At 38.3% G+C, this 18,626-nt stretch overlaps 1 protein-coding gene across 1 annotated transcript in view; it reads left to right on the forward strand.

The window, feature by feature from the left end:
• Nucleotides 1-18,626, forward strand: part of RALA (RAS like proto-oncogene A) — a 97,903-nt gene that overhangs the window by 71,554 nt on the left and 7,723 nt on the right. The window contains exon 4 of the mRNA XM_049893500.1: nt 1,476-1,650. Coding sequence (XP_049749457.1) covers nt 1,476-1,650 — 175 coding nt within the window. The remainder of the gene's footprint in view (nt 1-1,475; nt 1,651-18,626) is intronic.

The raw sequence follows: 18,626 nt of genomic DNA on the forward strand, positions 1-18,626 counted from the left end.
CCATTATAATGTTGTTGTGCACCATCCAGTCAAATCGACTGGTAGCAATCCTATATGACAGAGTAGAGCTGAACCCGTAGGGTTTCCAAGGCTGTGATCTTGACGGAGCAGAGGTCTTTTCTTCCGTGGAGCTGCTGGTGGGTTTGAATCTCCAACCTTTCAGCTAGCAGCCAAGCACTTAACTGCTGTGCCACCAGGGTTCCTTGTCATTGTAATAATCTCTTTGATTTTCTCATGGTCCAGAATACTTACATACCTGTAGTTTCCGTATGTTCTAGTAATTTCAAAGGAGAAGCATCTGTAAGAGAGCAAGATAGTAGGCCTAGGTCTTACAGATTTCTTTGGTCTGTTGATTTTACAAGAAAACATCTTCCTCTAGTGGATTATTATAATCATAAGAGCAGCTAACATTTATTGGGTATTTAATATGTGCCAGACACAGTTCTAAGCATTTTACATTTAATTCTCACAGCAACCGTATAAGGAAAGTATTATTGTTAGCCCCATTTTATAGATGAAAAAACTAAGGCAACGAAATAACCTGGCTCAGGGTCACCTGACAGGCAGGGCAGAGCCCTGATATAAACCTTTAAAATTGGTGACATTTCCACAGTATATAACATATCTCTAAATGTAAAATCAGAAGGTGGATTTCAGGTAGTCCTGGCATATGCAGTGCCTTAAACATTTAGTGGGACCCTTGATATGATGTGATGAGAATGGCATTCTACCTCTGGTCTTTCCTCCCCGAAACTCGAAACTCGTAACTTCAGTTTAGTCATGAGAAAAGTATCAAATGAATCCCAATTGAGGCACATTCTACAAATGACCTGACCAGCATGCTTCAAAGCTGTCAAGGTCATCAAAAACAAGAAAAGTCTGAGAAACTCACAGCCAAGCAGAGCCTAAGGAGACATGATGACTAAATGTAATGTGTGTCCTGGACAGGATCCTGGAACACAAAATAATATTATGTGTAAAAACTAAAGAAATCCGAATAAAATATGAACTTTAGTTAATAATAACATAGCAATATTGGTTCATTAATTGTGATAAATGTACCATGCTAATACTAGACATTAGCAGCAGGGGAAGCTGGGTGTGGGTTACACAGGAACACTCTATACTACCTTCACAACTTTTCTGTAGACCCAAAACTGTTTTAAAATTAAAAGTTTACTTTTCAAAAGAAGCATTTAAAGGGGAATTGGATTTGACTTATTTTGTACCTCTATTGCTAGGCTTATGCATTCTTCTTTGGTGTATTTTTTCTTTGCTGGTGAGGTAATGTGGTGATGTGTAACTCAAATGATTGATGGTAGAGTAAAGAAGAAGTACTGATTATTTACTGCCATAGACTAAATGAGCTTGTTGTCATTGTATAGGAACATATATAAATTGTAACTAAATACCAATTGCAGATGCTATTTGTTATTATGTAAGGGTAATGTTAATAATTTTCTTCTCTCACCCAGGGAGCAGATTTTAAGAGTAAAAGAAGATGAGAATGTTCCATTCCTGCTGGTTGGTAACAAATCAGATTTAGAGGATAAAAGGCAGGTTTCTGTAGAAGAGGCAAAAAACAGAGCGGACCAATGGAATGTGAACTATGTGGAAACATCTGCTAAAACGCGAGCTAATGTTGACAAGGTAAAATGTGACTCTCCTACTGCTACATCATGTTAAAAATAGGATGGTTTGCTTACTCCGCTCCGTTTTGTTTAGAGATTCTATGAGACTTTCAAGGAGAAAATTTTAATATGTGTTCATTTTTATCAGCCCTGAATGCTCAAGTACAATGTGTTAGGAATCTCTTATGCAGCTTGTCCCTGGGTTTCCAGAGACATTCAAGCCTGAGACATTACAGCTAAATGTTTTTTTTAGCACTGGCAGGATTCCTGACCTGAATCCATGCCTTTTTTTTGTTAACCTGATGGGCTGGATAATTTCCGAGGAATTGTGTAAGTCCCAAGATGCCAGCACTGAGTTTGCTGGCCTCTGACCTCACTCCTTCCTGGCCCCATTAAGGTGAAGGTGCCTCCCAGGATGAAGGAAGCCCAGATAAGAGGATTCTAAAATCTGCCACTATTCCACTCCCCACCCTCAACCCTTACTTCCCCTGAGAGGAAGGGGAAGCACTGCCCTACATTTCTGTGGTGTTTTCTCCACCCTCTCCCCTTATTTCTTCACTTTGTTCAGAGTGGGCCTTCCTCGGGGAGACCTGATGTGGAACACCCTTACCTTGTTTCTGGAATCCCCCCAAGTGCATTTCGTCCTGCTGGAGACCATTTTCAGTATTGAGGAATCCTGCCCATTGGGCTGAGGCAGCTCAGGCTCTTAAAGCTCTCTTGGTGGGGGCCTCTTTTCAGCTTGTGTCTGTGTCTGTAGAGTCATAACCCTGATTCCCAAATCATTAGGTTAAAAAAAAAAAATCTTTCTGTTCATTTTATTTGTTTTAGTCACATGATCAGATTCCTATAGATCCAGGATACCTGTACAAAGATCAGTACTATGAGATTCCTGCTCAATATACTAGTTTTCTTTAAAATTAGGGCAAACGTTTTTAAAGTACCAATAAAAATATGTTTTAAGGTTCAGTGTTTTGGAAGGCAACACTGAACATTATCATAGCATATATATTCTCTTATTTGTTTCCTCTTAATTGATGTCTTGAGCTGGTTGAAGAATACACTCTAAAAGATATTTGAACTGAGGGGAATGGGAAAGTGTGGTGAACATGAACAGTCCAAGGGGAGGTATGGTGGTCTACATTATCAGCTCTCACAGCACAGTAAAAGACAGACCAATGACCCAATGGAAAAATGGTCAAAACACATAAATAGGAATGCTGCAGTAAAGAAATGCAAATGGCTTTTAAACTTGAAAAGAGTTGTATCTTAGTTATCTAGTGCTGCTATAACAGAAATACCACAAGTGGCTGGCTTTAACAGAAATTTATTTTCCCACAGTTTAGGAGGCCAGAAGTCCCAATTCAGTTTGCCAGGCCTAAGGGAAGGCTGTTTCTTTGTGGGCTCCTTGTCTCTTCAGTTTCTGTTTCCTTGGAGATCTCCATGTGATTTGGCATCTATCTTCCCCACTCTTTGCTTGTTTAATATCTTTTCTATCTCAAAAGAGGTTGACTCAAGGCACACCCTACATGGGTCCTGCCTCTTTAACATAACAAAGACAACCCATTTCTAAATGGGATTATAACCACAGACATAGAGGTGAGGGTTTACAGCACATTTTTTTGGAGGGGCACAATTCAATCCATAGCAAGGTGCAGTCTCACTTATAAAAAGAGAAGTGCGATTAAAAATAGAATGACATGTTTTTCACCTGTCAAATTGGAAAGAAGGAAAAAGGTTGACAATAGACTGTAAGAATGTAGAAAAGCGGCAATTCTCATATGTTGATAGAAGGACAATTTGGCAGTTATCAAAATTATGACCCAGAAATTCAAGTTCTAAAAATTTATTTTACAGATAAAATTCTACATTCATGCATAAATGTATGTCCAGTATTAGTCATAGAAGCAAAAGACTGGAAATAATCCAAATGTCCAATAACAGACTAGTTTAAATTGCAGTGTATTTGTAATATGAAATACTATACAACCATTAAAAAGAAATGAGGGTAGGACTAAATGTGCTGATCTGGAATGATCTAAAGCATAACGTAAGTGAAAAAAACAAGGTGCCGAATGACATCTGTAGTCTGCTGCCATCTCTGTTTTAAATGCACACACACAGGCAGAACGGAAAAATGTGAGAACCTGGTACCTGTGGTAGCCACCAGAGAACTAAGCCATGGGTGTATGCTTTTTTCACTGTAAATAAATAACTTCTGTACTTCTGTATTTAAATGTGTTACCATAAACATGTATTAGTTTTTTAAAAGAGAAAAATTAAAGAGCAGATTTAATTACCATGACTGTATAACAGAATACACCCCTAAACTTAGTGGGTAAAACAGCCTTTTATTATGCTCATGGATTCTGCGGGCTGAGAATTTGGACAGAGAAACGTGGGATGGCTTGTCTCTGTTCCTACAATGTGTAGTGCCTCAGCTGGAAGAGTGAAGTCTGGACACTGAACGTGTCTAAACTTAGATCCTTAGGTCTTGTTCACACATGTCTGGCAGCTGATGTGGCTGCCCAGGGATGCCTCAGTTCCCCTCCACGTGGGCCTCTCCATGTGATCTTTCAGTGTGTGCTGGTTTGAGCATCCTCCCAGGCACGGTAAAGAGTTTCAAGTGCAAGTGTCCCAGAAGAGTAAGAACCGGGCAGAAATGACCTAGCCTTGGAAATACATAGCTTTATTTCTGCCTCATTCTACTGTCCCAGGCAGCCACAAGTTCACATCTAGGTTCAAGGGGAGGGGAAATAGACTCTACCTCTTGATGGGGAGTAGCAAGGTTCAGAAAAAGCATGTGGGATCAGAAGTATTGCTGTAACCGTTTCTGAAAACTACAAGCTGAAGTCAAGGGCACCTCTTCTGAACAGAATCACTTTAAAAGAGGCCGCTTATAAACTGAGGAACCCGTTCATATTGGAAACTATGATTCCATGTACTGCTCCATCCTGGAGAGTGGCTGACAGAGAAATAGTGTACCTCAGTGGCTAAATAAAAGTCACTTGCCAGCAAGTACTCAGTTTCCAGATTGGGGCTGTAGTTGATTTTTTGCTGAGGAGATAGTCAATCTAACAGTAAGAAGAGCTCATACTTATTAGTGCTTCTAAGAGCCAGGCACTGTGGCAAGCAGTAAACATGTAATCCTTAACTTTTTAGAGGAGGAAGCTGAGGTGTGGACAGATTAAGTAACTGGCTCAAGGTCTCAGGGCTGGTGATGGCATCTGCTGGTCTGGGTCTGGCCAACTCTTGTGTCCACCTTCTTTCCTCACTATTTTATTCCAAACTATAGTTGGAATAGCTTGTGATATCTCTGGTTTTGTATGTCATTCACTACTAGAGGCCTGACTGTGAATTTTCCAGGATGGTGAGTGTTAATGTCTGCTTTCATTAAATTGCAAAGTATTGTGTTTTGTCACAGAGAACAGATACTAGCTCCCCCATAAGATCTTAAGGGTTTATACCTTATCTGCATTCCAAATGTAACCAGTGGATGAAAGCTTCAAAAAGACAGGCTTTAAATCTACTCTGTGAAAAAGCTTCATGACCATCAGAACTGTTGAGCCGGGGCATGGCCTGTCTTCTCATACAGTGATCACCCAGAGGCCAGGGGACTGTAACATTGCACAGAATGGGAATTCCGGAACACTTAATTGCGCTCATGAGGAATCTGTACATGAATCAAGAGGCAGTCATTCAAAAGAACAAAGGGATACTGCATGGTTTAAAGTCAGGAAAGGTGTGTGTCAGGGTTGTATCCTCTCACCACACCGATTCAGTCTGTATATTGAGCAAATAATACGAGAAGCTGGACTATATGAAGAAGGATGGGGCACAGGATTGGAGGGAGACTCATTCACAACCTGCATTATTCAGATGACACAACCTTGCTTGCTGAAACTAAAGAGAACTTGAAGCACTTACTGATGAAGATCAAGGACCACAGCCTTCAGTATGGATTGCACCTCAATATAAAGAAAACAAAAATCCTCACAACTGGACCAATAAGCAACATCATGATGAATGGAGAAAAGATTGAGGTTGGCAAGGATTTCATTTTACTTGGATCCACAATCAACACCCATGGAAGCAGGAGTCAGGAAATCAAAAGATACATTGTATTGGGCAAATCTGCTGCAAAAGACCTCTTTAAAATATTAGAAAGCAAAGATGTCACTTTGAGGACTAAGGTGCACCTCACCCAAGCCATGGTGTTTTCAGTTGCTTCATATGCATGTGAAACCTGGACAGTGAATCAGGAAGACTGAAGAAGAATTGATGCTATTGAATTATATGATGTTGGTGAAGAATACTGAATGTTCAGAATACACCATGGACTGCCAGAAGAATGAACAAATCTATCTTGGAAGAAGTACAGCCAAAATGCTCATTCGAAGCAAGGATAGTGAGACTTCATCTCACAGACTTTGGACGTGTTATCAGGAGGGACCAGTCCCTGGAGAAGGACATCACGCTTAATAAAGTAGAAGGGCAGCAAAAAAAAGAAAGACCTTCAAGGAGATGTGTTGACACAGTGGCTGCAACAATGGGTTCAAACATAGTGACAACTGTGAGAATGGTGCAGGACTGAGCACTGTTTTCGTTCTGTTGCACCTAGGGTCATTGTGAGTCGGAATCAACTTGACAGCACCTAACAGCAACACCAGCAGCAAATTACTCTTATTCTTAAATATTAACTCCAAGGTTGCCCTTAATTTTAAGGAACATCTTGGAGGAATGAAGGGAACAAGTGGATATCCAAAGGGAGAGTATGGTTTATTATGTCAAGAGAGCCAATTTTATATTGGGGAAAGAATTTTAGTAGAAATATACTGTATTTTTTTAAAGCCATTTTTTGCTTTAAATTGTACAAGTAATTGTACAATTTTTTGCTTTTAATTGTACAAGTAACACATGCTTATTGTAGAAAGAATCAAGTCCATAAGGCAGAAGAATAAGCAGTAAAAAATGAGTCATCGTTCTCCCAAATTCCACTCTCTTCACTTCCCTAAAGGTAACCATTGCTACCAGGTGTGTATTTTTCCAGCCCCTTTTGTTTTTAGTTAGGCAGGCACACTAAGGCAGATATCTAAGGGAGAGTTTGGATTGATTTGTTTTTCCCCCATACAAATAGGATTTTACTATATACAGTATGTTTCTGTGGCTTTTTTTTTTTTAATAATTTTTATTGTGCTTTAAGTGAAAGTTTACCAGTCAAGTCAGTTTGTCACATATAAGCTTATATACACCTTACTCCATACTCCCACTTACTCTCCCCCTAATGAGTCAGCCCGCTCCCTCCTTCCAGTCTCTCCTTTCGTGACGATTTTGCCAGTTTCTAACCCTCTGTACCCTCCTATCTCCCCTCCGTGTGGCGTACTTTTAAATTTTACAACAAAAGTAGATCTTGTAGCTACTGCCACGTTATTGGATATAGATCCACCACATTCTTTTTAAAAGCTATAAAGTATTCCAGAGTCAGACATTTTCCTACTAATGCCATTTAGGCATGTCATGGATTGAATTGTGTCCCCAAAAAATGTGTGTCAACTTGGCTAGTCCATGATTCCCAGTATTGTGTGATTGTTCACCATTTTGTCATCTGGTGTGATTTTCCTGTGTTGTAAATCCTACTTCTATGATGTTAATGAGGTGGGATTAGTGAAAGTTTTGTTAGTGAGGCAGGACTCAGTTTACAAGATTAGGTTGTGCCTTAAATCAGTCTCTTTTGAGATATTAAAAAGAGAAGCAAGACTTGTGGCCAGCATGGCGCCTTAGACAGAAGCAGCACACCATCTCTCTATAGCAGACCCAAACAACTAAGTAAAACAGAGACAGATGTCATTCCTGGCGCCCAAAGTATCAAATGAAGAGGGAAAGAACACAGCCAAACACTAAGTAGGAAACTGACAGAAGACAGAGAGGAAGGAGAGAGATGTCCTGAGATTTCTTATCAGTTAATGCAGCACAGATTCGCTATCTTGGACTCCTCTTGGGTATTGGCGGAGAGAGAGCACAGGAAAGTAGCTTCATGGAGCTCCCAGCAGGAGAGAGAGCACCCGGTAACCAGCAGTTCATGCTTTCCCACCCCCCTATCCTCTCCCTGCTGCTCTACTCCCAAGCTTCCTGGCTAGCTGCAGTGGCTCAGCTGGCTGGAAAGTGAGCGTCTATGCGGCTTGGATTCAACCCACCCACATGGCAGATTGGCGGACAGGGAGTACAGGAAAGAAGCTTCACGAAGTTCCAGCAGGAGACAGAGCACCCGCACAGACACAGCCTACCGCAACCTGCCCAGCACTGGTTCCTGGCCCACCGTGTTGGCCCTAGTATGTGCCACAAACAACCCATCCCAGCCCCTTCCCTTCAGCTGGACCTGCCCTGCTGCACCAAAGCTGAGTGACTGGCCCCACCCATTGGACAAGGAGGTGAAAAGTATTGCGATTACAGATGAGCAAACAACAAAGAACGCACAGCTGCCTGCTCAGGCATGACCAAAAAAACAGAAGGAAACAAATCTACAATCGGGAAGTGAAGAAAATAACTACTAAATGTCCCAAAGACAACAGACAATATCAAAACATTAAAAAAAAAAACTGGAAAGGATGGTTCCGGTAGGTGTCCAAAATAAAACAGCAGATGACTTTCCAGTAGAAGAAAAGGCACTAGAACTACCTGACAGGGAATTCAAATCTCTAATATTCAAACCTATCCAAGAGTTGAAGCAAAAAGCAGACAAAAGTGTGGAAAAAATAGATAAATTTATGGAAAAGGCAGACAAATTAATGAGAAATGCAGACCAAAAAAATGAAAGAATACAGGAACAAAATGTCAAAATAAATTCTCAACTAGAAATCATACAAAAACAACAATTAGAAACCCAAAAGATAAACAACAAGATTTCAGGAATGGACAGTGTCATAGAAGGGCTGAGGAGTGGATCTGAAATGATGGAAGACAGAATCAGTGAAATTAAAGACAAACACTTGGCTACAACTCTGTCTGAGGAAAAATCAGAAAAAAGAATGAAGAAAAATGAGGAAACCCTGAGAATTATGTGGGAAACAATCAAAAGCAAAAATGTGAATGATCAGACTTCCAGAGCAGGGAGAGAAAGCATAAAACACAGAGAGGATCATTGAAGAGTTGGTGACAGAAAACTTTACTAATACCATGAAAGGTGAAAAGCTAACCATCCAAGAAGCTCAACAAACCCCATATAGGATAGACCCCAAAGGGAAAACACCAAGGCATATCATAATCACACTCCCTAAAAACAAAGATAAAAAATCCTGAGAACAGCTTGAGAAAAACAAAAAGTCACATACAGAGGAGAAACAGTAAGACTAAACTCCAATTATTCGGCAGAAACCATGCAGGCAAGAAGGCAAAGGGATGACCTGTATAAAACCTTGAAAGAAAAATATTGCCAACCATGAATAATATATCCTGCAAAACTTTTGTTCAAGTATGATGGTGAAATTAGGATATTTCCAGATAAACAGAAAGTAAGGGAATATGTAAAAACCAAACCTACAAGAATTATTAAAGGGAGTCCGTTGGTCTGAGAACAAACAACATCAGACCATAGCCTGAATCTAGGACACAAGATTGTACCAGGCAGATACTAGTGTAGGAAAGGAACTCTCAAGAACTATCCAAAACCAAAAGAATTTCAACAAGGAACTGGAGAGGTTAATCTGTAAATGACAACATCAGAACAATAAAAGAGGGAATAATAGAGAGGAAGGCAAGGAGACACCAAGTAATAGACTGGTTCAAACCCAGGAAGGTAAGGGTAGATTTCAAGGTAACCACAAAGAAAGTTAACAAACCTATTCATCAAAATAAAGAAGAAAAACAAAGTCTCAATAAAAAAAAATCTACGGAAACAAAGGAAATGAAAACGAAATCCACGAACAGAAGGAACTCAGCACAGGGGAGTAAAAGGGACAAAGAAAATGTTAGCACGACAAAAAAAAAAAAGGCACTACAAAATGACAGCAATAAACTCACACTTATCAGTAATTACACGAATGTAAGTGGCCTAAATGCATCCATAAAGAGAGACTGACAAATTGCATAAAAAGCAGGATCCATCAGTATGCTGTCTGCAAGAGACACACCTTAGAAAGAAAGACATAAATTTGTAAAAAACCAAAGGATGGAAAAAAATATATCAAGCAAATAACTACCAAAAAAGAGCAGGAGTGGTAATACTAATCTCAGGTAAAATAGACTTTAAAACAAAATACACAATAAAAGACAAAGAAGGGCACTATATAATGATTAAAGGGATGATCCATCATGAAGACTTAACCATAACAAACATCTACTCAACCAATGACAGGACTCCAAAATACATAAAACAAACTCTAACGGCACTGAAAAGAGAAATTGACAGTTCCACAACAATAGTAGGAGACTCGAACACACCACTCTTGGTAAAGGGCAGAACATCTAGAGAGAAACTCAGCAAAGATACGGAAGAGCTAAAGATCACAGTCAGCCAACTTGACCTCATAGACATGCATAGAACACTCCATCCAACAGCTGCAAAGTACACACTCTTTTCCAACACACATGAAACTTTCTCCAGAACAGACCACATTTTAGGCCACAGAGCAACCATTAGCAAAATCCAGAATATTGAGATAATACAACGTATCTTCTCTGACCACAATGCCATCAAAGTAGAAAATAACAAAAGGCAGAGTAAGGGAAAAAAATCAATTACATGGAAACAGAATAACATCCTGCTTAAAAACCACTGGATGATAGAAGAAATACAGAGATGGAGTCAGAAAATTCCTACAATCAAACGAGACTGAAAACACATCATACCAAAACCTTTGAGACACAGCAGGGGCAGTCCTCAGAGGTCAGTTTATAGCACTAGATGCACACATCAAAAAAGAAAAAAGGGACAAAATCAAAACATTAGCTACACAACTTGAACAATTAGAGAACAGCTAAAGAAGCCCCCAGCCACCAGAAGAAAGGAAACTAATAAAGACCAGAGTAGACATAAATGGAATAGAGAAGAGAAAAGCAGTAGAAGAAATCAACAAGTTGGTTATTTGAAAGGATCGACAAACCACTGGCCAAACTGACAAAAGAAAAACAGGAGAGAAGGCAAATAACCCAAATAAGAAATGAAATAGGGGACATTACAACAGACCCAAATGAAATAAAAAGGCTCATAAGAGATTATTATGAAAAGCTGTATTCCCACACATTTGAAAACCTAGAACAAATACACAAATTTCTAGAAACATACTACCTACCCAAACTAACACAAAATGATGAGGTTGAAAAGGTAATTTAAAAAACTCTCAACAAAAAAAAAGCCCTGCCCAGATGGCTTTACTGGAGAATTCTACCAGACATTCAGAGAAGAGCTTACATCAGTACCGCTCAAACTATTTTGGAGCATAGAAAAGGAGGCAATACTTACGAATTCATTCTATGAAGCAAACATAACCGTGATACCAAAACCAGGCAAAGACACCACACACACAAAAAAGTTACAGACCAGTATCTCTCCTGAATATAGACGCAAAAATTCTCAACAAAATTCTTAACCAGTAGAATTCAGCATCATATCAAAAAAATAATATGCCATGACCAAGTAGGATTCATATCAGGTATACAAGGGTGGTTCAATATTACAAAATCAATCAACATAATCCACTACATAAATAGAAAGAAAAGAATCACATGATCATCTCAATTGATGCAGAAAAGGCATTCAACAAAGTCTAACACCCATTCCTGATAAAAACTCTCAATAAGTCAATAAGGTAGGTATAGAAGGAAAATTTCTTAATAAAGGGTATATATGCAACACCATCAGCCAACATCATTCTTAATGGAGAGGGGCTGAAAACATTCCCCCTGAGAACAGCAACAAGACAAAAGTGCCTTTTATCACCACTCCTATTTAACATTGTGGTGGAAATCTTAGCTAGAGCAGTAAGGCAAGAAACAGAAATAAAGGGCGTCCAAATTGGTAATGAAGAAATTAAACTTTCCCTATTTGCAGATGATATGATACTAAGAAAATCCAAAGGACTCCACCAGAAACTACGGGAACTAACAGATTCAGCAGAGTAGCAGGAAACAAGATCAACGTACAAAATCAGTTAAGGTTCCTATACACCAATAGAGAGAACTACAAAAAGGAAATGAGGAAAATAATACCATTTATGATACCCCCTAAAAAAATAAAATACTTGGGAATAAATCTAACGAGGGATATAAAAGACCTATACAAAGAAAACTACAAAGCACTACTGCAAGAAACCAAAAGACATCTGTGCATAAATAGAAAAACATACCATGTTCATGGATAGGTAGACTCAACATTGTGAAAATGACAATTCTACACAAAGTGATTTACAAATACAATGCAATACAGATCCAGTTGCCAACAGCATTCTTTAAAGAGATGGGAAAACTTATCATTAACTTTATATGGAAAGGGAAGAAGCCCCAGATAAGTAAAGCACTACTGAAGAAAAAGAATAAAGGAGGAGGACTCACACTACCTGACCTCAGAACCTACTATACAAGTACAGTAGTCAGAACAGCCTGGTACTGGTACAATGACAGATATATTGACCAGTGGAACAGAATTGAGAACCCAGATGTAAATCCATCCATCTGTGGCCACCTGATCTTCGACAAGGGCCTAAAGTCCATCACATAGGGAAAAGACAGTCTTTTTAACAAATGTTGCTGTAAAACTGAATGTCCATTTGCAAAAAAATGAAACGGGACCAATACCTCACACCATGTACAAAAACTAATTCAAAATTGATCAAAGACCTAAATATAAAGCCAGAAACCATGAAGTTCATAGAAGAAAACATAGGATCAATGCTAGAGGCTCTAATACACAGCATTAGCAGGATACAAACCACAACCAACAACACACAAGCTCCAGAGGATAAGCTAGATAACTGGGATCTTCTAAAAATTAAACATGTATGTTCATCAAAAGACTTCACCAAAAGAATAAAAAGAGAATCTACAGACTGGGGGAAAAAAAATTGGCTATTACAAATCAGACAAAGGTCTAATCTCTAAAATCTACAAGAAAATCCAACGCCTCTACAACAAAAAGACAAATAATCCAATTAAAAAATGGGTAAAGGAAATGAACAGACACTTTATCAAAGAAGACATTCAGGTGGCCAACAGACACATGAGGAAATGCTCACCATCTCTAGCCATTAGAGAAATGCGAATTTCAAAACCACAATGAGATAGCATCTTACCCTGCCATTACTGGCACAAATCAATAAAACAAAATAACAAATGCTAGACAGGCTGTGGGGAGATCAGAACTCATGCGCTGCTGGTAGGAATGCAATATGATTACAACCATTTTGGAAAATATGGCGCTTCCTCAGAAAGCTAGAAATAGAAATACCATATGATCCAGCAGTGCCACGGCTAGGAATATATCCTAGAGAAATAAGAGTCACCATGCACTCTTATAGATATATGCACACCCATGTTCATTGCAGCATTGTTCACAATAGCAAAAAGATAGAAACAACCTAGATGCCCATCAACAGATGAATGGATAAACAAACTGTGGTACACAGTGGGGTATTATGCAATGATAAAGAACAGCGATGAAATCTGTGAAGCATCTCATAACATGGATGAATCTGGAGGGCATTATGCTGAGTGAAATAAGTCAATCACAGAAGGACAAATATTGTATGAGAGCACTACTGTAAAAACTCATGAAAAGGAGGCAGGGCCAAGATGGCGGACTAGGTGGATGCTACCGCATATCCCTCTTGCAACAAAGACTCGGAAAAACAAGTGAATTGATCACATACATAACAATCTACGAACTCTGAACAACAAACACAGATTTAGAGACGGAGAACGAACAAATACGGGGAGACAGCGATTGTCTTCAGAGCCAGGAGCCAGCGTACCAGCGGATTTTCTGGAAAAACTAGTTTACCAGTGATGGCTCTGAGACAGCAGTCCATATCAAACCACATAAAGAAGCAGACCATGACAGCTTCTCCAACCCCCCAAACAAAAGAATCAAAATCTTTCCCAAATGAAGATACAATCCTGGAATTATCAGATACAGAATATAAAAAACTAATTTACAGAATGCTTAAAGACATCACAAATGAAATTAGGCTAACTGCAGAAAAAGCCAAGGAACACACTGATAAAACTGTTGAAGAACTCAAAAAGATTATTCAAGAACATAGTGGAAAAATTAATAAGTTGCAAGAATCCATAGAGAGACAACATGTAGAAATCCAAAAGATTAACAATAAAATTACAGAATTAGACAACGCAATAGGAAGTCAGAGGAGCAGACTCGAGCAACTAGAATGTAGACTGGGACATCTGGAGGACCAGGGAATCAACACGAACATAGCTGAAAAAAAATCAGATAAAAGAATTAAAAAAAATGAAGAAACCCTAAGAATCATGTGGGACTCTATCAAGAAGGATAACTTGGGTGTGATTGGAGTCCCAGAACACGGAGGGGGGACAGAAAACACAGAGAAAATAGTTGAAGAACTCCTGACACAAAACTTCCCTGACATCATGAAAGACGAAAGGATATCTATCCAAGATGCTCATCGAACGCCATTTAAGATTGATCCAAAAAGAAAAACACCAAGACATATTATCATCAAACTTGCCAAACCCAAAGATAAACAGAAAATTTTAAAAGCAGCCAGGGAGAAAAGAAAGGTTTCCTTCAAGGGAGAATCAATAAGTTCAGACTACTCAGCAGAAACCATGCAGGCAAGAAGGGAATGGGATGACATATACAGAGCACTGAAGGAGAAAAACTGCCAACCAAGGATCATATATCCAGCAAAACTCTCTCTGAAATATGAAGGAGAAATTAAGATATTTACAGATAAACACAAGTTTAGAGAATTTGCAAAAACCAAACCAAGGCTACAAGAAATGCTAAAGGAGATTGTTTGGTCAGATGACCAATAATATCAGGTACCAGCACAATACAAGGTCACAAAACAGAACGTCCTGATATCAACTCAAATAGGGAAAGCACAAAAACAAACAAATTAAGATTAATTCTAAAAAATAAATAAATAAACAAAATAATACACATAACAGGGAATCAGGGAAATCAATAGATATAAGATCACAATAATCAAAAAGAGGGACTAAATATAGGAGGCATTGAACTACCAGATGGAGAGTGATACAAGGCGATATAGAACGATACAAGTTAGGTTTTTACGTAGAAAAATAGGGGTAAATAATAAGGTAACCACAAAAAGGAATATCAACTGCATAACTAAAGAAAAAAGCCAAGAAAAACGTAACGACTCAACTAACATAAAGTTAAACATTATGAAAATGAGGATCTCACAATCTACTAAGAAAAACGTCTCAGCACAAAAAAGTATGTGGAAAAATGAAATGGCCAACAACACACATGAAAAGGCATCAAAATGACAGCACTAAAAACTTATTTATCTATAATTACGCTGAATGTAAATGGACTAAATGTACCAATAAAGAGACAGAGAGTCACGGACTGGATAAAGAAACATGATCCATCTATATGCTGCCTACAAGAGACACACCTTAGACTTAGAGACACAAACAAACTAAAACTCAAAGGATGGAAAAAAATATATCAAGCAAACAATAAGCAAAAAAGGAGTAGCAATATTAATTTCTGACAAAATAGACTTTAGACTTAAATCCACCACAAAGGATAAAGAAGGACACTATATAACGATAAAAGGGACAATTGATCAGGAAGACATAACCATATTAAATATTTATGCACCCAATGACAGGGCTGCAAGATACATAAATCAAATTTTAACAGAATTGAAAAGTGAGATAGACACCTCCACATTTATAGTAGGAGACTTCAACACACCACTTTCGGAGAAGGACAGGACATCCAGTAAGAAGCTCAATAGAGACACGGAAGACCTACTTACAACAATCAACCAACTTGACCTCATTGACTTATACAGAACTCTCCACCCAACTGCTGCAAAATATACTTTTTTTTCTAGTGCACATGGAACATTCTCTAGAATAGACCACATATTAGGTCATAAAACTAATCTGTGCAGAGTCCAAAACATCGAAATATTACAAAGCATCTTCTCAGACCACAAGGCAATGAAACTAGAAATCAATAACAGAAAAACTAGGGAAAAGAAATCAAATACTTGGAAAATGAGCAATACCCTCCTGAAAAAAGACTGGGTTATGGAAGACATCAAGGAGGGAATAAGGAAATTCTTAGAAAGCAACGAGAATGAAAATACTTCCTATCAAAACCTCTGGGACACAGCAAAAGCAGTGCTCAGAGGCCAATTTATATCGATAAATGCACACATACAAAAAGAAGAAAGAGCCAAAATCAGAGAACTGTCCCGACAACTTGAACAAATAGAAAGTGAGCAACAAAAGAACCCATCAGGCACCAGAAGAAAACAAATAATAAAAATTAGAGCTGAACTAAATGAATTAGAGAACAGAAAAACAATTGAAAGAATTAACAAAGCCAAAAGCTGGTTCTTTGAAAAAATTAACAAAATTGATAAACCATTGGCTAGACTGACTAAAGAAAAACAGGAAAGGAAACAAATAACCTGAATAAAAAACGAGAAGGACCACATCACAACAGAGCCAAATGAAATTAAAAGAATCATTTCAGATTACTACGAAAATTGTAGTCTAACAAATTTGAAAACCTAGAAGAAATGGATAAATTCTTGGAAAAACACTACCTACCTAAACTAACACATTCAGAAGTAGAACAACTAAATAGACCCATAACAAAAAAAGAGATTGAAATGGTAATTAAAAAACTTCCAACAAAAAAAAGTCCTGGCTCGGACGGCTTCACTGCAGAGTTCTACCAAACCTTAAGAGAAGACTTAACACCACTACTACTGAAAGTATTTCAAGGCATAGAAAAAGACGGAATACTACCCAACTCATTCTATGAAGCTACCATCTCCCTGATACCAAAACCAGGTAAAGACATTACAAAAAAAGAAAATTACAGACCTATATCCCTCATGAACATAGATGCAAAAATCCTCAACAAAATTCTAGCCAATAGAATCCAACAACACATCAAAAAAATAATTCACCCTGATCAAGTGGGATCTATACCAGGTATGCAAGGCTGGTTTAATATCAGAAAAATCATTAATGTAATCCATCACATAAATAAATCAAAAGATAAAAACCACATGATCTTATCAATAGATGCAGAAAAGGCATTTGACAAGGTTCAACACCCATTTATGATAAAAACTCTTACCAAAATAGGAATTGAAGGAAAATTCCTCAACATAATAAAGGGCATCTAAATGGAGAGAACCTGAAAGCATTTCCCTTGAGAACGGGAACCAGACAAGGATGCCCTTTATCACCGCTCTTATTCAACATCGTACTTGAAGTCCTAGCCAGGGCAATTAGGCTAGACAAAGAAATAAAGGGTATCTGGATTGGCAAGGAGGAAGTAAAGCTATCACTATTTGCAGATGACATGATCGTATACACGGAAAACCCTAAGGAATCCTCCAGAAAACTACTGAAACTAATAGAAGAGTTTGGCAGAGTCTCAGGTTATAAAATAAACATACAAAAATCACTTGGATTCCTCTACATCAACAAAAACAGCACCGAAGAGGAAATAACCAAATCAATACCATTCACAGTAGCCCCCAAGAAGATAAAATACTTAGGAATAAATCTTACCAAGGATGTAAAAGACCTATACAAAGAAAACTACAAAGCTCTACTACAAGAAATTCAAAAGGACATACTTAAGTGGAAAAACATACCCTGCTCATGGATAGGAAGACTTAACATAGTAAAAATGTCTATTCTACCAAAAGCCATCTATACATATAACGCACTTCCGATCCAAATTCCAGTGTCATATTTTAAGGGGATAGAGAAACAAATCACCAATTTCATATGGAAGGGAAAGAACCCCCGGATAAGCAAAGCATTACTGAAAAAGAAGAAGAAAGTGGGAGGCCTCACTCTACCTGATTTCAGAACCTATTATACAGCTACAGTAGTCAAAACAGCCTGGTACTGGTACAACAGCAGGCACATAGACCAATGGAACAGAATTGAGAACCCAGATATAAATCCATCCATGTATGAGCAGCTGATATTTGACAAAGGACCAGTGTCAGTTAATTGGGGAAAAGATAGTCTTTTTAACAAATGGTGCTGGCATAATTGGATATCCATTTGCAAAAGAATGAAACAGGACCCATACCTCACACCAGGCACAAAAACTAACTCCAAGTGGATCAAAGACCTAAACATAAAGACTAAAACGATAAAGATCATGGAAGAAAAAATAGGGACAACCCTAGGAGCCCTAATACAGGGCATAAACAGAATACAAAACATTACCAAAAATGATGAAGAGAAACCAGATAACTGGGAGCTCCTAAAAATCAAACACCTATGCTCATCTAAAGACTTCACCAAAAGAGTAAAAAGACCACCTACAGACTGGGAAAGAATATTCAGCTATGACATCTCAGACCAGTGCCTGATCTCTAAAATCTACATGATTCTGTCAAAACTCAACCACAAAAAGACAAACAACCCAATCAAGAAGTGGGCAAAGGATATGAACACACATTTCACTAAAGAAGAGATTCAGGCAGCCAACAGATACATGAGAAAATGCTCCCGATCATTAGCCATTAGAGAAATGCAAATTAAAACTACGATGAGATTCCATCTCACACCAACTAGACTAGCATTAATCCAAAAAACACAAAATAATAAATGTTGGAGAGGCTGCGGAGAGATTGGAACTCTCATACACTCACTGCTGGTGGGAATGTAAAATGGTACAACCACTTCGGAAATCCATCTGGCGCTATCTTAAACAGTTAGAAATAGAACTACCATACAACCCAGAAATCCCACTCCTCGGAATATACCCTAGAGATACAA

Source organism: Elephas maximus, chromosome 8 (assembly GCF_024166365.1).
Source record: "Elephas maximus indicus isolate mEleMax1 chromosome 8, mEleMax1 primary haplotype, whole genome shotgun sequence".
Classification (NCBI taxonomy): domain Eukaryota; kingdom Metazoa; phylum Chordata; class Mammalia; order Proboscidea; family Elephantidae; genus Elephas; species Elephas maximus.